Raw genomic sequence first — 21,562 nt, 5'->3', positions numbered from 1 at the left:
CTCCTGCACGTGGAGCAAGCCCTGCATTCCTGAGGGCCGGAACAGCCCGGGGCTGCCTGGCACCGGCCCACAGCAAAGCAGCAGCTTAAGAGCACGAGCAGCGCAGTGGCCGCAGCGTGAGGTGCACAGCAGCAGCTGTTCCAGCCCCAGGACTGGGGAGAAAATCAATTGTATTTTATACATCAGGTTAACAGCACAAGAAGGTGGTGACGCACTGGAACAGGCTGCCCAAGGAGGCTGTGGATGCCCCATCCCTGCAGGCGTTCAAGGCCAGGCTGGATGTGGCTCTGGGCAGCCTGGGCTGCTGGTTGGTGACCTGCACACAGCAGGGGGTTGGAGCTGATGAGCACTGTGGGCCTTTGCAGCCCAGGCCGTGCTGTGACCCTTTGTAAACTCACAGAGCCCCTCAGCTCTCAGGTACTTACACAGACAGTGAGGGAGGATGGGGGGGTCACATCCTTGGGCTGCACAGCTCCAGTAATTGCTTCTGATTTGTTAGCACAGTCTGCTGGGGGGTCCCGCAGTGCAGGACTTACAGTAGAAATAAGGCCTGAATAAACTCACGAGTTAAAAAAAATATTTATTTAATGCAAACTTTTGGACTCGACAAATGTACAAATCTAAGGCGGCTCATGGAATGAAATGAACATTACTAACCCAGGACGACGTCCTCGTGGCACTTGGTGTCCCTCACTACAGCACGGTGTATGAAGGCTGCAGGAAGCGCCTGCTGCTGGGTTTGGGTGGTGCCATGATGCCCAGCCGTGCCCCACGCAGTGCTGAGCTTTGTGCAGGAGCTGCAGCCCTGCAGCCGGGCGCCTTTCGTGTCCGCCTGTACCTGGGCCTGCCACAGCAAGAGAGAAAGCAGAGTTACACACAGAGCACTGGGCTTCTGTGCCCCCTCCTTCCCTTCCCTTCCCTTCCCTTCCCTTCCCTTCCCTTCCCTTCCCTTCCCTTCCCTTCCCTTCCCTTCCCTTCCCTTCCCTTCCCTTCCCTGTTCACACAGTTGCACACTAGGTAGGGTTCTTTGGATGACTGTATGTCTGCAGTGCAAACAAAGTGTAGCTGCTGCTGTGACATCTGCCCAGGGGCGAGCAGCAGCCGGAACCAGGGACACCGACCAACCTGACTCCCATTAATCCAATTAGAGTATCAACATTAAGTGACATTTCAGGGTCAACAGCATGCAACAACTGACTGTAGATGGGAAGGTGGAGAGGCTGCAAATAAAAGGCTGCTGAGCTGGAGCTGCTCTTTCCTACCAATAAACCTGGACCCCTTCAGAGGTGGACAGCCAGCACAGAATGGGGCATCCCAGAAGAAGAGCAGCAGCAGCAGCCGGCCCTAAGGTGAGTTGTGCCATTTCTGCTGCAAGCGTGATGTTCAAGTGATAAAAACCTGGTAGTTCCCAAACCCAGTGTGTGTTCGAGTCAGGTACAGCCCTCCAAGCTGGGCTCTCACAGCGTGTTCTGGAGAACACAGCAGCTCAGTGCTGTCCTGAGCTCCTCCATGCCCTAAGATGAAGCAGGTGCAAAATCAAGCAGGTATTTTTCATACAGACCCCGCTAAGTCACCAGCTGTGCTTCCTGCACGATCCCATCAGCTGTGTGGGCAGCGTGAATGCGCACAGATTTAAGAGCAATAACAGCAGCAGTGCTACAGTTATGCTTCACGAGCAGATCAGCAGGATAAAGAACGAAAACTACATGCCTACAGAGAACATGGTCAAGCCAATTAAGAAAAAACAAAGCTGAAGTTTGATTACAGTGCAATCGTGTAATCTAATTACAAGTGAAGAAGTGATTACTATGAAAGCACTGAGAATGTAGCTCTAATTTGCCCTGCACGCAATGATTCCCAGCAGTGGAAAGGTGAATCGTGAAATCAGGGCTGCTTACAGTGGCACCGGTGGTACTGAAAAGCCCCAAAGTGACATCTGATGGGCTTTAAGGCTCAGCACCTGATGACCCAAAACTGCACATGTGCCCATACAGTCCCTAAGAAAACATGCTACGCTAACAGTACAGCTCTGGGATCATCACCACGTTACCCTGGGTGAAAAGTTCCATCTGACAGCAGCCAACGTACCCTTTGGAATGGAACTGCTGGCTGCCACCGCTGCTCGTCTTTTTCCTCTTGGATTCTCCGAGGTTTGGCAGCCTTTTCCTCTTCCTCCTTTGGTTTGCATTGCCACCAAAGTAGCTCGAGGTCACGACGTCGTCTTCTGCTTCCTCCTCACTGCCAGGCGTGCCAGCGCTCCCCGGGGCCAGGTCCACACTCTGGCAGGCAGCATCTTCTGCAGACAGTCAATGAATCACAGCTAATGAAATGGAAAGGCTGCCTGGGCCAGCCGGGGCACATGAACCTGCCAACCCATCCCTGCATTTCAAACCTCCTCACTCCACATCCCTCCTGCTCAGCTAGAGGCATTTCTTTCTTGGGCTGGTGTAAAGCAAAGACAGCCAGAAGGCAGTTTGGGTTCAGCACACTGTGACTGACACAAAAGAGATCATCCCTATTTTCACTAACTTGGCTTCTCGTCTCAACCATTATGGGTTCTCTGGAAAGAATTATGGGATATACCATAAATACTGCAGTCAAATACAGCACTTGATTTTAAGAACAACGCCAGGAGATGCTGACAGGCTCAGACAGCAGAGAGCTCCTTCTCAATCTGTCGTAGCAGGAAGAACACGGCTCTTTCCACAGGCAGCAGAATGCAGTACTTAAGTCAGGTTTGTACACACGCATTTATTGATGGCCCCAGTGTCAGACCTGACGGCTGCTACCCTAATTACAACACAGGCTACCTGCTGTGCTGGCGTGAAGTTGCCAGGTTTACATGGCTCAGCGCCTTGCGGAGCTGCTCACTGTGTTTCAGGTGAAGAGCTGCAGAACCTGATGGTAAAACACCGCTTGTCTTTTTTCAGCCTAGTTCTGAAATTCATCACACTGAAGTGAAGGTCAGCAAGTGCAGAGTGGGACGTTCTGACCCCAGTTGTTATGAGAAACAAAAGGCAGCAGTTACTGATGGCCAGGCTGCAGTGCTACCCCACCACAGTAAATTCAGGTGGGAAAATACACGGAGGTGCAAGATCCTCAACCTCGAGGTCCTGGAGTCTCAGTGTAACCGATTTGTATTACACAAGTCCCAGCAATCAGCAGGAGAGGCGCAGAGCAGCACATACTTTTTGTTTCCCAGTCTTTCAGATCTGTGCTGAATTTAACTGGTGAAAAGACAGCAGAGATCTTCCCATGCTCTGAAAAGGTGCAGCCGCTCCCTTTTCTATGTACTGAACTCCAAGAAACAGCAAATTGAGTTTAAAACAAGGTAACTTTTGAGTGGAACTTCTTATAGGTAATGAACAGAGAGGATGAAATAGGAAAATGCACACAAGGAATACCTGGCGTTGTCCATTCGGAGTACTTATCCATCACTTTAATGATTTCTGCACCATACTTCTCCAGTTTATCTTCTGTGACGCCATCGATCTGCAGCAAAACCTCCGCATCAGAAGACAAGGTTTCTGCAGTGGAACAAGGTACCAATCAGAGCCATCAACCCCACGTTTTAAGATTGCCCACAGTAGAATATTCTGGAGGAAATTGCTTCTGTTTTTGTTGAGGAAATGAGCCTTTTTTTTTTCCTGGTAGATTTCCTTCCAGCTAATTCATACAGGAACTTGGCCAACAGCTTCCTCTGGAAATGCCTCAAAATTTGCCCTGCAGCACAATCACGTGGGTGGCTGCGATGCTGAACCACAGCTGTGGGGAACCTATACTGCAGGTGCTGCTCTCAAGGGAGCACTGCCCGGCTGGGAGCTGTCAAACCCCCTCTGAGCTGTAGACAAGCACGAAGGGCACGGCCACACGTGCAGACCGCTGCCCGCAGGGGGTTCTGACCAACAAGGAGCTGCCATTACCTGCTATTTTCTTTAGAGTCGAAGTACTGAAAATATTGAAGTAATGGACATCAAAGATTTTCCCCAGAGTCTTGCAGGTGTCCGTGAGCTCCCCAAAGCACTTTTTAACCATCTCTTCTCGCTGTGACATTTTTGTCACAGAAGCCCTTTGCTTTCTAATGGCGCTGGCATTTTCGGTCTCATGAAATTCCACCTGTTTATTAAAATAAAGCATAAGCAAATTCCATCAGGGAGGGGGTTACTGCAGAGCAGTCATTAGAATACAGATGAATGACAAAGAAGAACAACGAAGGAAACCAGAAGTATTTTCTGATGGACCAAAAGAAAGCTGTTTACCCAGCACACGCTTTTCAAGTGGTCTTTTCTTTCTTACAGTCCAGATGATCAGGCAGCCATTCTCAACCACTCATAAGCTTCTTCTACAAAGAACAAAGCATACACACAGCACAGGAAGAAGTCCTGCCCTCCCAGCACACAGTGAGCTTTAAACAGAGGGCACTAGGTCTGTCGCTGAGGGCTCTTCTCCTGTGCCAACACAGCACTAACAGGAGGCACTGCCCCAAGCAGTCCTGGGACTGGTTCCATCACCTTCTTGCAAAAGAGCATTTTTTTTCAGAGCACCAATGGCTGGAAAAAAATAGAGCAGAAAATGCAGGAGGAAGCAGCGCTGTTCCTTTCTCCCTCTCTCTCCTTAGCTAGCTCTTTCTGTATTACTTATAACCACAGAGTCACAGCTGGCTGAGGCTGGCAGGGACCTCTGGGCCCACCTGGCTCATGCCCCACTACTCCAGAAGAGACACCCAGAGCAGGGTGCTCAGGTGAGCACCTAGACAGCTTCTGAAGATCTCCAAGCAGGAGGCTGCAGCACCTCTCTGGGCAGCCTCTGCCAGCACACAGCAAGGAAGCACTTCCTAAGGATTAGATGTTCCCATGTTCCAGTTTGCACCACTGTCTCTTGTCCTGGCACTGGGCACTGCTGAAAACAGCCTGGCTGTGTCCTCCCCGCACCTCCCTTCAGGTATTTATAGACAGCGATAAGATCCACCCCCAGCTCCCCCAGAATCAGGTGGAAGGAGGAAGAATAAAATCATTTAATCCTTTCCAGTCCTCTCAAACTCATCTTCTGCCTCACAATGTTACTATTACAATCCTGGACTAGAAGTTGTGACTGTTAGATTCTGTTGCCTACCTCTGCTGAAGTTCCTACACCTCTGCTGGTATACAAACTACATCAGAATGATCCCAGGGTACGTGCTGCACCAAACCTGCAGCACATTCTCAAAACAATATGTACGAGAAGAAGAAATCTAATTCTCAAATACCTGCAGCAACCCATTCAGCACCGCCTGCGCTTTTTCTCCTAGAACTACGTAGGCCACAGCTTGGTCATTAGCTGTGATGTACAGGTCTTCATCCAGGATCTTGTCCAAGACCAGCTTTCTGAACAGCCTTTCAACGTTGTGCCGTGAGTAGGCAGCGCCCTTCCCAAATATTCCAGACTGAATCTTCGCACTCTTTGTTCCTGCACAACAGCAGACACAGGGTTAGCCAGCAAGCAGAACACCTGCACACATGTTTGCAAACACAATGAAGACTCCCAAGGGCTTCCCTCAGTCTGCCTGCACGCACACACAGCATGCAAGTACCAGAAAGTCCGAGCACCAGCAGTAGGTTAACGTTATCGCTATAGCAACCTGCAATAGATTAAAGCTCTCATCTCATCCACTTTCCATCATCTAACCACCCAGAGATTCCTGGGAAGAATAATTTTGCCAAATATATCTTGTCTTAAACCACTGCTGATAGTACAAAATCTAACGATACTTTAGATTCCTGCACCAAGTGTACTTTGGTGCTGTTTCTGGAGAAGCCGTACTTACCCAAGAAAATGTCCACCATCATATTCAACGTGTATCTTCCGGAGCCCGTGTTTCTATTCCCATTTATTCCTCCCATTTGTCCACAGTGTTGCTGTACAAATCTTATGATGCTTTTCACTTCCTCTGTTACATTTCTTGATTTGTAGTCCTAGTAAAAGAGATTGGATTAGGGAACGACCTGGCGTGGTTCGACCCCAAAGCAAGTTGTTGGTGCCAACCTTTCTGTCACGTCTGAGCATTTTCCAGCACAACACTTAAACTAAAGTTTTTACCTTCTTCCTACTGCAGTTATCACAGATAACTTCTGGGTGGTCTTTACAGAAGTTCGGGTTAAAATCGGTCTCCCCAAAGTAGGCCAGAAGCTGAATTCTGCGGCAGTCGACGACGTTCTCGCAGTAGTGCACCATGCTGTACAGGTTGTTGAAGTGGGTCTGTCTCGTGTGACTGTTCCCATCCTTCTCCACTGAAATGGAATCGGTTCAGTTGTTGTTTTACCTGCACCTCCTTGTATGTTATCAGATGAAACTCAATATTCTTTCTTGCTTAAAAAAGACCAGGTCGTTCAGTACAGATTTTACCTCCCACCTCTTAAAGATCAAAAAAGAGAAAAATCTATAACAATAAATGTGAAAAGGTGGACACGCGTAAAGAAAAATGGCTCTGTCTAAAAACAACGAATGACCAAAAACTTCCATTACGGAAAGTTATTCAGGTAAACAGTGAAACGAAGCCACAGTTCTCCCTCCTTTATTTACCATATGTGGCACTTCTAAGAGAACAAAACAACTCAGCCTAACTGAGACAGGAACCAGTCAGTGGTTTCTTTGCTACTGTCCCAGTTCAGGTGCAAACACAAGAAGCTGCTTACTCAGTATGAGTCTCCTGAGCCTGGTGACATCACTGTAGCTGTAGAAGAGCAGGCAGTGAGACATTTCACCATCCCGCCCAGCCCTGCCCGACTCCTGATAGTAGCCCTCTATGGACTTTGGAAGGGAAGCGTGGATAACGTAGCGGACATCAGGTTTATCTATTCCCATTCCAAAAGCAATCGTTGCACATATAACCTACAAAGGAAATGACACGTTGTTATTTAGCTATGAAAAGCATTCATGCTGCACTCAAAATAGACTCGTTGTCAAGCTTCTGAAACCACACAAAGCGTAAAATATCAACTGGAATTCTGCAAGATGGGGACAAAATAGTACAAATCTCTCTTTCAGGAGACAGGAGGAAAACTGCAAGTTGGAGAGTCTCAAAATGCAACTCAGCAAGCACACCTCGAGCTGCTCCCGCAGCCTCACACAGCTCAGCTCCTTCCTCCCAGAGCACCACACCTTGGTGCAGGGCTGCAACCTTTGATTTGTAACGAAAATGAGAAGAAGGCTAATGTTTGGCAGATCTATTCTGACCTGTTGTGGCCTGCAGCTGATCTGATGATATCGTTACACAACTGTCTTTCCTCTTACTAGGCCCAAAGTGATAAAAGTGCTCTAAATTCCACTCTTTTTTTTTTTTCCTCCTTCCCAATTGCAATTCTGTTACCTGGCATCCTTCTTGATTAACCCACTTCTTCTGTACGAGATCTCTGTTGGAGTCAGTGAGGCCAGCATGATAGGCAAGTGCAGCAAGGCCTTCCTTCTGCAGAATGGCTGCTGTCGTGTCACATTCGTGACGGGAAAGGCAATAAATTATCCCAGAGTCATCTGTGAACATAAAGAAGAGGTGCTAGAATAAAGCAAGTGAAAGGGAATACAGCGATATTAGTCTTTCCTGCCAGACAAATACTGCCTTACACTTACCAACCCTTCCCTACACGTGTAGCTACTTAATACAGTAATTTCATGACTATCTGGTTCTGTTAGTTTCTCCTTATCCAATTCCTACCTTACAGGGGTGTACGTGCACGCCCGGGGAATCAGGAAAATACTTCCTGCTCAATACTGTGCAAACTTCAGATTCAAAATATGCTATTAAAGGACTTGGATGGAGAGCCAGTCAGTAACATGCCAGGCTACAGCACAAGAGAAGTGACAAAGGGAGCATGCTGCAGTCAACTTCCAGCAGCAGGAGCTGCAGGACTCACAGATAAGCCTAGAGGGACAAGACTCACTGATGGTATAATTAAGGGGAACCACAGATAAGCCGACAAACAGAATTAAACAGTTATAACTGTATAGATATTAGATGACACAGAGCACTTCCATCATCTCCTTTTTCATTTTAACTGGAGCTCCTAACTGTAAACCTGATCCACAGCATCAACAATACAGTTCTGTCTCCTATTTGTTCTTCCTGTGAGTATCTTGAAAAAGGCAAGCATCGTTTTCCTAGCATCTTAAAGGCTCTTCCTGCCTTACAAGGTAGTTGCTAAAAAGGCACTCAGCATGCTGTAGTGCTCAATACTCACGTGGATGGTATTTTTTAATCCACTCCAAGCAGTCAATTGCCACCTTCTTTGGCTTCTTGGGCAAGACATCATATTTCAAGTTATGCCTGTTGAAGCTCATTGTAAACCTAAAACAAAACATGTTATCAGTGCTTATCAGTTTTGTGCGTGCAGAATTGCTTTCAACAAGCGAGGCATTAACTGGAATGTCCCACATTGAAGCAACTGCCACACAAATTCTGCACCATCTGCATAGGAATTATTGCTCTGTGTGCCCACTGAGATTAACATCACTCACATTTTGGGTCTATAACTCCTGATTGTGGAAGTCTGCATCAAAGAAACCCCTCTACATCTAACCAATGATCACACAGAACCTTCATTTTCCTTCTAGATACTCGTATCCATGTCTGACCAATTGAAATTGCAAAACAGATTTCACTGATTAACAAAACAGTCACCAATACAATGCTTTATTCTTCCACCACGTACAACAAGAAGGCTGCAATGTGATCCAGACCCGAGGGCTCCTCACTACCTATCTTAGTGCCAGCTTTAACTACAAAGCACTTCCAGCTCTTGGAGTTTCCCAGCATCCTCACAAAAAGCACTCAAATCCGTAACCTGAGCACTCTGTCAGTGATGTTATTTCCTTCTAAAGTTTCCCTAATCAAGTGAGTTTGGCAAGTTTTCTATTGGTAATATTTCATGTTTAAGCTGCATTAAACTCCATGCACGCATTGCCATTCAATCAGATATAACCACTAAGTGTTCTGGATGGGTTCTAATGCTTTCTGTGCTTTCCCAGGTTTTCCATTCAGATGCTCTGCAGCTCAGACTGTCCCAGGAAACTGCTGGACAACTTACACTTGTGGTTTCAGCATCTCGAGCTGATTCTGAATATCCTTCTGCACTCTTGGGTTAGCAGTGGCAGTGAGAGCCATCATAGGAACAGAGCGAAACTTCTTGCGGAGCATATTCAGCCGTTTGTAGTCTTTTCGAAAGTCGTGACCCCACTAGTTAAAAAGCAAAATTAAACACATCTAAGATGGTCCCGCTAAGTTCTTCGCCATTCTGAAAGCCAAACCCAAGCCTTTACCTGGCTAACACAGTGAGCCTCGTCAATGACAAAACGCGCCAGGAGTTTCCGGTCGTAGAGATTTTCCAGGGCTGACAGCAGCCGGTTGCTTGCACAAACCTGTGAGCAGCCACCAGAGGCATTAGAAAGACAAGAAACAAAGCAAAATGTCACCCGTGAAAGGCTGCGGAAGCAACGTCTCTGCTGTAGAGTTCACCCCGATGGCAAAGGCAAAGCCTGAAGGCACCAAGAGGCTGGCAGTCACCTTAATGCCAACTGACAGCACAGCAGCTGATGCAGGATTGCCTTAAGGTTTGAGGACCAGCTACACAGAGGTCCTACAACCTGATTACGTTTAAAATGACTTCTGTCATAAGAGGCGAGGAAGGAAAAGCTGAAGGAAAAAAAAAACCCATTAAGCACATTAAATCTTCCCCTCTTACAATGCTCTTCCAGCACAACCTCATTTCTAAAGGCAAGACATAACTAACCACGAGATGGTCTTCTGGCAGTCACCCATTACCTTGGCAGTTCCATGTTTCTGCCCTGCAGTACTCAAGATTCCAGTAGCCACCCGACAGCAATTAGCCACTAATTGGTGGTATTGTGCATTGAAGAAGATGTGCGTGGAGTTTTTCCTGCCCCCTCTAAGTTCAGTGTTTCCCCTTTGACTCTCTATAGCAATCCTCCTCTTATTGCCTCCATGACTGTACAGTTCAATCAAGTACAAACCTTCTCAGGGGTAACATACAGCAGCTTTATTATAGGATCCTTTTTGGACAGCTGCATATATATTTTTGAAGCATCAGCATCTGTTATATCACCAGTCAGGTACGTTGCAGCAATCTGCAAAAAACAGATATGAATATTCAGTTTAGCACACATGAAAACAGCACTGACAGTCATCACAGATGAATCCCCACTGTTCTTGACCACATCTCCAACCAGAAACACACGAGCATCAGTAAACAGAGTGCTTAGGCTGCCAATGTATTCTAGTTCACCTCATGCAGACTTTCCTAGACAACCTTTTACAGCTGCCAGCCTATGAATTCTTGTAGTTTCTATCGGAGACACACGAGATTCACCACAACATTCCAGATTTCCAGTACACTGATCTGCACTGTGACTGAATGAAATAAAGCTGTCTGAACTTACATCCAAAGTTTTCAGCTTCTGAACTTGGTCTATTATCAGTGACCTCAGGGGAGAAATGACAACGGTGACCCCAGCAGAGACACACGCTGGTAACTGGTAGCACAGACTTTTACCACCGCCTGTAAGAGTGAAACAGAATGCAACAAGTATCAGATAAGGGGAGGAAAGGGGGCGAGGGCAGAGGAGGAACAGAAATGGGAGCTCTTATTCTCATTTTGTAGCACCCTCAGAAACAAACTTTGGCACCAGACCGCTGAAGGCTGTAGCTGCACGGTGTTTGTAGGTACACACCAGTGGGCATTAGGATGAAACAGTCTTCTCCCAGAAGAGCAGCATTGATGGCCTCCAGCTGATTTGTCCGGAAAGAGTGCAAACCAAACTTCCTGTGAAATACTTTCAACATTTCTTCAGAATGGGAAAATTTCATCCCCCTGAAACGTTGGTGCGCAGGGTTATGAACCAGTGGCTCTAAGAGACAAAGAAAACGTATTTAAGTACACACTTTCACTGCTTTCACCACTCCCTTCTTGCAAGAATCAGCAATATTGACCTACATCTGAGTACCTGAGGGGCTTTGTCTGCTTCAACAAGTGACCGAATTTGAATATTTTGTATAAGCAGCTAAGACTATTGCATGGCTTTGAATTAACAACTGCAGAGTCATCAGCTAATTAGAACACAGAAGCATTCCAGTTTCCAATTTTAGCAGCTCCATCTCCCCAGCAGCCTGCAACCTGCACGGCAAATTTGTATACAAGTCTGCTACCACTCCAAGGAGGGGGAAAAAGACAAGAAAGACTCTACGACAATGTCTTTGCAAAGAGAAACCAAAAGAAATTTCCATGCAGAGAGCAGGTACTGCTGTCATCTGCAGGTAAGTTACCTGGGCTTAGACCTGAGAAGAAATACAAACTAACGAAAAAGGGGAAGACAATAATCTGTATTAGCACAATTCACCTGAGCTGCTCGTTGCTGCGATCCCACAGCCTGACTTTGGAGCAGTGGGATGTGAGCCCGGAGCAGAGCCAGCAGCCGCAGCGAGCAGCCTGCAGCGCAGAGAGGCAGAGCCCTCCCTCAGCGGCTGCCACTGGGGAGCAGGTGGTGCTTCAGGTGCATCCTCCCAGCCCTCATCAAAATCATCAATATCAAAGTCATCAAGGTTGAAGTCTGTATCGTTCACATCTGAGCAGCCCGATGCAGGAGCACCAGCAGGGCTTGTGTGCTGGGCTTTCAGAGCAGAGCTTGCAGTGGGCCTCTCAGGCACACGCCAGTTCCCACTGTCTCTCCCCGCGGGTTTTTCACACCAGCTGCCAGTGAATGACACCTCTGAGGGACGGCTGAGAGAGGTGCTGCTTTTGCCATCCACCCTGGGGGAAGAAAGTGCTGCAGCTTCTAGGCAGATAACCTCCTGATCAGTTTCCTTCAAAGCGTAAGAAGTATCCAAGTTATCAAGCGTTTGATTCCTTACTGTAGAAAAACTGCTTGAATTAACAGTCCTGGAAAGCACAGATGGAAGGTTTGTGGATTTCGGTGTGTTGCCAGCAGAATTGACACCCCGACCAGGGCCGGAACACAGAGGTGTGCTGGGACGTGAGGAAGGGTCTTGCTGCACACACGCCTTCCAATTGCTAGCACCATTCATGCTACTTGTCTTCAAAGCAACAGAATCAGCTAACAATTTTCTCCTGGAAGAGGCAGCAAGGGAAGAAAGGAAAACAATTAGTTAAGCAACAAGTAACGGATTACCACCTCCCACAAGGTGCAGGGATTGTTTTCACCTCTTTGTTCCTATCCAAAACATTAATGTGTGGTGGTCGCATGGTATTTTGAATCCAATTTGGATATTCCATGATACTATCTTTAAGAATATTTCCAACAAATTTAGGGAAGAGTCCAACCCCAGGACTCAGCTGAACACAATCACAAAACTACTGCACCTTCAGTGCAGATACTAAAACAAAGGGATTCTTAACAGGGAAGAACTGATCCACGCGTCGCTCCACATCATCTTTATGGTACAATGGAGACACCTACAGGCCTGATACTGCTTCATGCAGAACGTGGCAATAGGAAAATAAGAAATAATACTTATTAAACCGTACCGGAGCTCTCTCTGCTGAAGTAGCTCTTTTGCACACGAGACAGACGTAAGCTCATGAAGCGGAATGGCGTCCACCAGCTTACAAATATCTTCCATGACGCTATAGAGTTGCTGTTCCAAACGCAAGCCTTTATCTGGAAGATGGAGCACATTTCAGCATAGAGTAGCCTTAACTGTTATTAGAACACAGGGACAAAATGATCTCAGCTTCTCAAAAGGCAGAATGTGTTGCAATACAGAACTCTTACACCGTGCAAAACACCCAAGAAGCTGCAAACCATCCCCACAGTTTAATGCATAACAATGAAGTCATTTCAGGTACCTGCATGCTCTGCACTCGAGTCCTGCACGGCAGCAGGCTGCTTTGGTGCCATCCGCTCAGGCTCAGACTCCGTGCCATGAACTGCTGATCTTCCATCAGTAGGAGACTCTTTAAAAATATTACTAAGATAAAAGCAATTCAAATACAGAAATGCACTGGATCAACAGACAACAGTAAGAGAAAACATCTTCAGGAATGAGAGCATTAAAGATGCAGGCAAAAGGGAAGCTTCTCAAAACCCACCTAACAACTAAGTAGCCAGAGTTTGTTCCCACTCTGTGCACCAACTTTCTCTGAAGCAAAAGCCATGCTTCTTACGGCCAATGGTTAAGGTATCTCACAAGACTCCAGGAGCAGCTGTTGGCTGCTAACTGGCCAAGCCAAAAGCCGCCAAAGCCAACTCTAACGTTGACTTGTTAACAAGCAAATTGTTCACATCTTTTTTGGTGGTTTTTACAATCACCTTCTTTAACCATCCTTTCAGACAGTTCTATCAATTAGCTGTTTTACCTAACGCTCCTTACAGACGGTGAGAAGGAAGGCAGCTCTTCCTCTGGAGAGGGTGGAACTACATCCAAGTAATCATCCTCCTCGAGCTCAATGTCTGCCAGCAGCTCATTGCCAACATCTGCCAGTTCCAGCCGGCCGCTCTTCTCACCATTACTCAGCTTCTGGCTTCCATCACTTCCACCATTCGTAGCTGAACGAGAAGTGCATTAAGATTGCTGAGTAACATTCAAAACTCATTCTGGTATAAACAAAAACACAAGTGAACAGAGGAAAAAACTACTTGTGAGATTTCAAAACAATAGCTTAGTACAGTTGCTGACTTCTGACAAATACTTCCTGTTCCTCTTTTTTCCCCATTAAAAACAAATAAACAAACAACCCACCAGCTCTTGCAGCTTCCCTACCAGAAGAAAAAGCTTCTTCAAATGGAGAAGGTATATTTGCCTTAAAAAAAAAAGCTATAGAAAACTACAGTTCTATTGTATACGAGATAGAAAGAGCATAGTTACAGAAGTAAAGACTCCTTGCCCAGCACTGCCCCTATGCCAGAACTGGAAGGTAAACTCACAGCTGCAGATAAATCCTCTGAGTGAGGCCACTCACCTCCATTCATATTACGTTTTTTTCCCCCCACACACAGTGGGCAAAAGGAAACAAAGGGGGGATCTTAAGAAGGAAAACAGTCCACGATTCTTTTTCCCCATTCAGTGTAATGAGTGACAGCATCAGAAAACGCTGCTCATTATTCAGCTGCATACATAGATTGATTTTGCAAAGATCGAAAGGTTCCAAACATAACAAATAGGACCCTTAAAGCAGAGAAGCCAAGTGGAACACAGAACCACCAAAAACACACACTGACCAACAGCCATGAACGGCACGGTCTTAACTGAGGTCTGGCTGTGGATTATTTCTGTTCGCTTTGAAAGAACTGACGCAGATCTCTTCTTCTGGTTTAATATTTCTCAGCATTCCCGTTGGGTGTAAATTGATTTTAGAGCTCTTTCATATCAATAACAGAACTGTTTGGTTGTGTTGGTTTTGGTTTAGTTTTTTTCCCCTGCAATAACTCTGCACACTGCTGCTCATCTCTGGGACACCACATGGGAAGTCCTGCACCTCCAACAGAGCCACACTACCAGCTGCAGACAAAGATCTCTGTTATTTACAACATTGTACTTTCTCAAACCACAGTTACCGAAACAGAACCCACATACCAAAGAGCACTGTCAGATCCCAGGGTGCAGCACACTGAGCTCAGAGAGTGCAAGGCAGATTCTGCACTCAGGGATCCGGTTAGGCTGGAGCAATGGGCTGAGGTTCAACCAGAGCAAGTGCCAGCTCCTGTACTTCAGTCACAACAACCCCATTTACCTCTACAGGCTTGGACAAGAGCGGCTGGAAAGCCGTGCTGAAGAAAAGGATCTGAGGGTGTTAGTCAACAAAAGCAGTGTGCCCAAGGGACAAAAAGGCCAACTGTATCGTGGCTTGTATCAGCAACAGTGCAGCCAGCAGGAAGACATCCCCCCTGCACTCAGCTCTGGTGAGGATGCACCTTGAGAGTGGCATTCGGGTTGGATAACCACACTGTTAGTGGGATGAGCTGGGGTTGCACTTGGTGATGAGAAGCCTTTTCCAACTTTAACGATCGTATGAGCCCACAATTTCTCAAACAGGCAGCATTCCGGGCTCCTGTGCAAACCCTCACCTGCATGAGCCTCTTGCAGCCCATTGTCCAGAAGCGCAGCAGCAGTCGGGGCTCCAGCATCGCCCAGACAGATGAGGGAGTTCTGCGAGGAGCCCTGCGAAGCGCCCACCTCTGCCCCGTGCTGCTGGGGCCCCGCATCACCCCGTGCCCTGCTGACACACGGACCGGGCCCCTGCGGAGTCCTCGGCCCCTTCGGGGACGGCACGGCCGGCCTGGAGAGCTTCTTCTCGAAGCCCGACAGGTCGAAGTCGTCCATGTCGTCCCACTCGTCGCCCGTGGAGGCGGCGGGGCCCGACAAGGACACGGGCAGGGAGCCGGGGCGGGACTCGGAGCTCCCCGCGGGGCCGGGCAGCGGCGGGCGGGCGGCGGGCGGCCCCACACGGGGATCCTTAGGCCTGAAGACGGAGCCCAGCGAGGTGTTCACGTCCTTGTCGCGCAGCGCGGCCGGGCTGTGCGTCCTGCGGAACGTGAAGGCCCTGCAACACAGCGGGCGGCCCGTCAGCCGCGGGGCTCGGCCTGACGCGGGATCCCGGCCTGACAGCCCCGCAAGGCCGCTACTCACGCGGGCCGGCTGCGCGCAGGCGGCGCTTTGCTGAGGGCGCCGCGGGCCGAATGCAGGCGCAGCTGCTCCCGCAGGTTGTTCTGCGGTACCGCTGCCATGACGGCCGCTCCGTTCCGTTCCGTTCCGCTCCGTTCCGCTCCGCTCACCGTCCCGGCTCTCCGCTCCCCCCGCGCCCACTTCGCATTCGGCGCCAAAACGCCGCCCGCGCCGCCATTGGGAGGAAGAGCCGAGGCGGAAGTGACGACACGGCGTTTCCGTTTCCGTGGGGATGGCGCCCCCTGCGGGCGGGGCTGTGCCGCCACAAGATGGCGCCTCCGGCAGCGCCGCGGCACCGCGCAGCGGATTAACACGTCAGCCGGGGAAACGTGACAAGGAGGCTTTATTCTGCTCCGTGGCTGCAGCGCTGGGCAGCTATCCCTGAAATGCCCCAGTTTGTTCTTTTGTTACGAAATTGCTATAAAGGCGAGATGAAAGCGGGTAAAATCACACGGCACAGCGCTGATCTTCCTCTAGAGAAACGAAAAGCTGCATTCAAAGAAATTAAAAGGGCCCAGGAGCGCGTCTGGTGATTGGAAACAGTCTGGTGTGTGCAGGGCAGGCCTGCTGGGGAGCACAGCCGTGAGCTGCAGCTCCTCCCGCCCCATAAGCTCCGTGCAATGCAAGGGCTCTTCCTGCGCCTCGGGAACATCAGCACTTCATTGATTGCAGCACTGAGGGTCCCACGCAGCATCAATTGCTCTCCCCGCTCTGCCAGCCCCTGCTCTGCTCTCACACCAGAGGCACTGGGTAAGATGCACAAGCAGCCAGACCGCACATGTTCTTGCCCCGTTCGATGAGGAAGTACCTAAAAAGAGAAACGAGCCCTATGAGTGAGCTCTCCTTGCTCCTCCTCCAGCAGGCTGCACGCCCGATGCTGATGCGTGTCACTGCTGTCCTGTGAGCTCCTTTCCTGTGCTACTGCAAGGGGCAATAGATGTCACTGAGCTGCTAGCTGCAGCCAGAAGCTGATGGCAGTTTCCCTCACAGCTGGGAATACAGCACAGGGCTGAGTGACAGCCTGCAGCACAAGCAGGTCTCTGGCTGTGTACGGATTGCAGGAGCACCACACTGCTGTGCGGCTCCCACCTGCAGCTCTGCCATCCCTGGAGCCATCCTGGAAGCTGATGCAGCCTAAGCAGCGTCTCCAGTGTGGCTTTTAGTACCAGGTCTCCTTCATAGCCAAGGCTCAGCTGCTCTACCTGCCCTCCACCAACTATGAAACAGCTGTGAAATTTCAGCTCCGGGGATACCTGAAGGCTGATGGGAGCCCACGTTCACAGTGTTCTTTTACCAGATGGTGGGAAGGGTCTAGCAGAATTTCCTTACCCATCCATGCCCCACAGAGAGCCCCAAGAGTTCTTAACAATCCAGTACGGAAGCCCATCTTCTTCTCCATAGCCAACAGCCAGGACAGCGTGGTTCACTTTGTCAGGAGTGTGCTCGCATCGTGGGCTGCAAAAGAAAAACGATGCAGATGAAAAACTAGCCTATAATTAATCATGGATTAGCCAGCCTTTGTGACTGCACTCCAACGGCAAGAAGAACCACTTTGAACTTCCAATTATAGAGAGTAGGCAGCAGTGAATAGGGGATGCAGCTCGACTTTCTCACTCAGCTGCACAGGAAGTCCCGGCGTTGGCTGTGTGGGCTGAGCACCTGGTCTGGCCTTTTGCTCTGAGCTAACAACAACATTGTCAGGCAAGACCAAGCTGCGGTGAACAAAATAAACAAAGGAATGTTTCCAATGAAAAACAGTTATTGTTGCACTCAGGAATGGTTTCTTCTGCCCAGAGTTCAGGGGCGCTCTTTCACGTGTTGCACAAGCAATAGTAGCTTCCTCAATCCAACTTCACGTTCCCCTTGGTTTTCCAGCTTTAATATTGCACTTGATGAAAACTGCAGCCCTGATACCAAGTACGACAATGGAAGATACAAGCTCCCATCTCCATAAATGCTGTTTTCACACATTTTCAAGTTGCAGATCAACAGCCACCACACTACAGGTTTACTTCTCTTTAACCTGTTAATAGCTGGTCTGTGGGGTATGGGCTGAAATGGCTGGCACACACCACTTACTGGTGTTGGACTGTCTCCCTGCTTTCATACTCTCCACCTGCCTGTTGCCAGCATTTAACACTGAGATCACTGTTTATTGCAGCAGCGAAGCCACTTGAATTCTCAGTGCTGCCTGCTCTTCCCCTTGCAGCTCCCTGGGGCAGATCACTCATGCTCAGGCTCTTAGCTTAATTTTCCTGCAGTTCTACATAACTGAGCATCCATTACTCTGAAGTATTTTTCTAGTTCTCTCCAAACATGCATTTTTCCCTCTTGATAGAAATCTCTTCCATCTCCGTTAGCTTCCATAATCTCCCTGAAGTTTACTAAACTGCTTTTAAGCAGCATTTTGCCTGCGCTGTAGATGTAACACGGTGCTCAAGCCCTACTCCTGCCAGGCCACTTCATCTCTAACTGTTCTTCCATCTCTGCTGTGTCTCTGGGACAGGTCCCTCTGCTCAGCTGCATCCCACAAACTGCCACTGGCTGAGCTCAGTTCCAAATGCAGCCCTGTCCTGAGCTGGGCTATCAAGTACATTGTTTCCTCTTCCTTGTGCTGCTCTCTCATCCCTTTGCTAAATCAGCATTTCAAGGTTCAACGTGCTTATATTTTCTATGTAAAAAGAAATGCAAGCACGCAGTCTGGTTCCCGTGTCCAATGGGAGAGAAGGAGAAATGGAGACATGATTCCAGCCCTATACTTTTCCCTCACATCCCGGGCTCTGGAATACTCACTTGGAATAGACTCCTTTCCTGTAGTGCATGAAGTCGCTCGTCACCTCAAACGCAAAGCTCACCGGGTTGTGCTTCCCCACAGCTTCTACCATACCGGCCTCATCGTACTGCAAGGAGAGCATCCCAGGGTCACTGATCCCCATTACACACTGATCCCCACTACACCCAGGCCTGCGACGATCAGAGGGGAGCAGGAGGACTTGCAGCGGACAGGACCAATCCCTGAGGCACTCAGAGCTGCCCACATGCTCTGCAGGTGCTGGAGCTCTGTGCAATCCCGTGCAGGAAGGTGCTCACAGGCACCCGTGAGCCAGGGCCATGCTCAGCTGGACCCTCCCACTAAGCTGGCAGAACACAGGAGTGGGGCAGTGCACAGCAGGGACCCACCTGCGTGATGTTGATGACATCCTTGATGAATGCAATGGCCTTGTCCGGCTGGAACTTGCAGGTGCCATTCTGTGCAGACAGATAGGGAGCAGTGTCAGAGCCCACCCCGTGCCTGGCCCTGCTGCTGGCCCTGCAGCCACGCTGCCTGGGATACCTGTGCCCGGTATGGGTACGTGTCCTCGCCCATCAGCCCCTTGTTGTACAGGATGTACTCGAAGGCCTGGCTCGGCAGCCCCCTGCAAACAAGACAGCTGGAATGCAGACTGACCCGCACAGCCATGCTGCAGCTTCATGCACCCACAGAGCTCCATGGAGCAGGAGCACGGGGCTAGGAGTCTGCACTCTGGGTCTCCCAGGCACAACCTCTGCTCTGCTCCCTGTCTGGGGCTCCTGGCAAAACTTGGTGATCTTAGAGGGCTTTTCCAACCTTAACAGTTCCATGATTTCAAGAGCAGCTTTGCTCGGCTCTCTGAGCATTCCTTGGGGCCACTTGTCTCACAGCAATTTCACAATGCTCTGATTTCACAATGCTTCTTGAGCCACGCCAGCAGCAATTACCAGAGGGGAAGCAGGTTTCAAGGGGTTTTTAAGGGTCCCCAGGACACACGTGACCCACGTGCAGCACATTGCACAGAACTCCCCCTGCTCTCCTTGGGTGCATTTGAGCCTGGCTAAACACACTGCAACTGCAGTACCAGAAGATGCTGCTACAAAAGGCGAGTATCAAAAGAACTGAAAATCATAAAAAAGAGGAACAGGAGTTGGGAAATGCTGGAGACTGAGTGAGACATTCTAACCTCCAGAGGGAGCAAAATTAAGACGACAAACAAACCAAAGCCCAAAGTTATTTCCCCTGAACATCTCAGCCCAGGAGAAACAAAACACGTTCCAAGGGCTGGGCACATCTCAGCACCCAAGGGAGGCAGCCCAGCTGGCACCACAGGATGCTCACTGCTGCTCTTCACTGCTTTACCTCACTTACCCACTGCAGCCGTGGTTGTTGAATGCCTGAGCACAGTCCACCAGTTGCTGCTCCGCCTGCAGACGAGGTTTGGAGTCAGCACATATCATAGCAGCGGTGTTCAGAGCAAGGGATGCAGAACACAGCACACAGATGCTGCCCGAGCACCGCTCCCACCCTGCAGCTACCCGGGATCTCCCTCCTGGAGGCAGCCCGTCTGCTCCCGGCAGCACGAGGAGCGGCCCACGATGGGGCTGTCCCTCCGCCGCCGCTCAGCCGTTGCCTTGCCCGCAGGAGCTCTTCCAAAGGTCGAACGTGTTTGCAGTGCTCACACCCAGCTCTCAGACGCCCTGATAAGCCCTACAGGGGGGCGCTGCCTTTCTGGTTCTCCCAGAACAAACGCCCCGGGGGTTTAACGCTTATCACGAGGTGCCGCTTTCGGGAAACTATTCGGCTACAGAGAACCTTCAGCCCCCACCCCCCGGTCCCGTCCTGCCCCAAAGATGACGGTGCTCAGCCCTGGCTGCAGTGGGGCACTCGGACTGCATGTGGGGACGGCGATGGGGACATCCCGGCGGTGGCAACGTGCACATCCCGGGCACGGAGCGCTCCCGACCCCGCAGCCCCACCACCGGTACCCAGCTTAGGGCCGTTGTTTCCTACCAGAGAGAGCAGCTTTCCGGTGGCGATGGCGATGGCCGACTCCAGGCACCCGGTGGTGGAGAAGGTCCAGCAGCTCCCGCAGGGGCCCTGCGTTAGGAACCGGACGGGAGCCTCGCACATCCCGGCCTCTGGGGCACTCCGCAGTGCCCGCCCCCGTCCCCATCGCTCACCTGGTTCTTCACCGGCGTCACGAAATTCCCCTTCTTCCTCCAGTCCACGGTCTCCGGGAACGGCCCGTCGCTGCGCAGGAAGTTCCCTTTGGTGGCCGAGCAGTTCTGTGGACCAGTTGGGGGGGCTGCAGTTCTGCAGCAGGGATGGGGGCACCCGGCTCACTGAGGGCCCCGCGCCCCCCGGGACCCACCTGGGGCTCACTCCACAGGTACAGCTTCTTGAACTCAGCGAAAGTCATGTCAGAAAACTGGTTCAGAGCCACTAAAAAGCCCCCAGAAAAGGAGCGAAAGAGGATGCTTTATTCACTGGAGGCCGAGTCCAAAACGAAAGCAGAAGGAAGGAGGGGGGGAAGGAGGAGGGAGAAAGGGGGAGGCGGGGGGCAGAGCTGCCGTTCGTACTCTGGAAGGAGCTGTTCCCGGCGTTGTGCTCCTCGATGCGCCGTTTGTTGCCCGCGAAGACCTGCAGCCGCCGCTCGTATTCTCCCACCCCGTAGCGCCGCCCGTGCTGGGGGGGGGTTTAAGGGGGGGGGGGATCAGCCCGAGCTTGGCAGTGCCCGCACGCCCGGCCCCGCATCCCCCCCCCCCAAGGGATCCCCGGGCGTTACCTGCAGCATCCAGGCCTTGAAGAGCCGCTCCTCTGCGGGGACAGCGCGCAGCGTCAGCGGATCTCCCGGCTCCTCACGGCTCGGAGCGGCGCGGCCGGAGCTCAGGTAGAGCCGCGATCTGCACAGCCGTGCCCAGCCGTGCCCAGCCCCCCTGTACCCACTTACCTTCAGCGGTCACCTCCGAAGAGGCGGCGGGCGCCAGGAGCGCGGCCCCGGCCAGCAGCAGGAGCCAGGCCATGCCGTGCCGTGCCGTGCCGTGCCGTGCCGAGCAGAGCTGCCGCGGGGCGGGGCGGGACGGGACGGGACAACTCCTCCCCGG

The 21,562-nt window shown here is 50.5% G+C and overlaps 2 protein-coding genes across 2 annotated transcripts; both read right to left on the bottom strand.

Moving 5' to 3' along the window:
- Positions 1-563: 563 nt before the first annotated feature.
- On the bottom strand, positions 564-15,781 carry BLM (BLM RecQ like helicase). Its single transcript, XM_072345495.1, has 21 exons — positions 15,629-15,781; positions 15,067-15,542; positions 13,359-13,548; positions 12,849-12,970; positions 12,528-12,660; positions 11,383-12,110; positions 10,717-10,893; positions 10,426-10,544; positions 10,000-10,113; positions 9,289-9,387; positions 9,057-9,205; positions 8,211-8,317; positions 7,346-7,506; positions 6,672-6,867; positions 6,076-6,266; positions 5,804-5,951; positions 5,246-5,445; positions 3,924-4,116; positions 3,405-3,527; positions 2,089-2,296; positions 564-844 (listed from the first exon to the last, which is right to left on the bottom strand). The coding sequence occupies exons 1-21, from the start codon at positions 15,724-15,726 to the stop codon at positions 694-696; spliced, it is 4,083 nt and encodes a 1,360-aa protein (XP_072201596.1). The 5' UTR covers positions 15,727-15,781; the 3' UTR covers positions 564-693.
- Positions 15,782-15,989: 208 nt separating this feature from the next.
- On the bottom strand, positions 15,990-21,517 carry CTSH (cathepsin H). Its single transcript, XM_072345505.1, has 12 exons — positions 21,409-21,517; positions 21,244-21,275; positions 21,038-21,143; positions 20,830-20,900; positions 20,639-20,743; positions 20,469-20,555; positions 19,827-19,882; positions 18,999-19,080; positions 18,845-18,913; positions 18,458-18,564; positions 16,994-17,119; positions 15,990-16,472 (listed from the first exon to the last, which is right to left on the bottom strand). The coding sequence occupies exons 1-12, from the start codon at positions 21,479-21,481 to the stop codon at positions 16,397-16,399; spliced, it is 990 nt and encodes a 329-aa protein (XP_072201606.1). The 5' UTR covers positions 21,482-21,517; the 3' UTR covers positions 15,990-16,396.
- Positions 21,518-21,562: the final 45 nt, after the last annotated feature.

The sequence above is a fragment of the Excalfactoria chinensis genome, chromosome 10 (genome assembly GCF_039878825.1).
Source record: "Excalfactoria chinensis isolate bCotChi1 chromosome 10, bCotChi1.hap2, whole genome shotgun sequence".
Classification (NCBI taxonomy): domain Eukaryota; kingdom Metazoa; phylum Chordata; class Aves; order Galliformes; family Phasianidae; genus Excalfactoria; species Excalfactoria chinensis.
The sequence above is the reverse complement of the archived record's forward strand: the minus strand, read 5'-3'. Positions and strand labels throughout refer to the sequence as shown.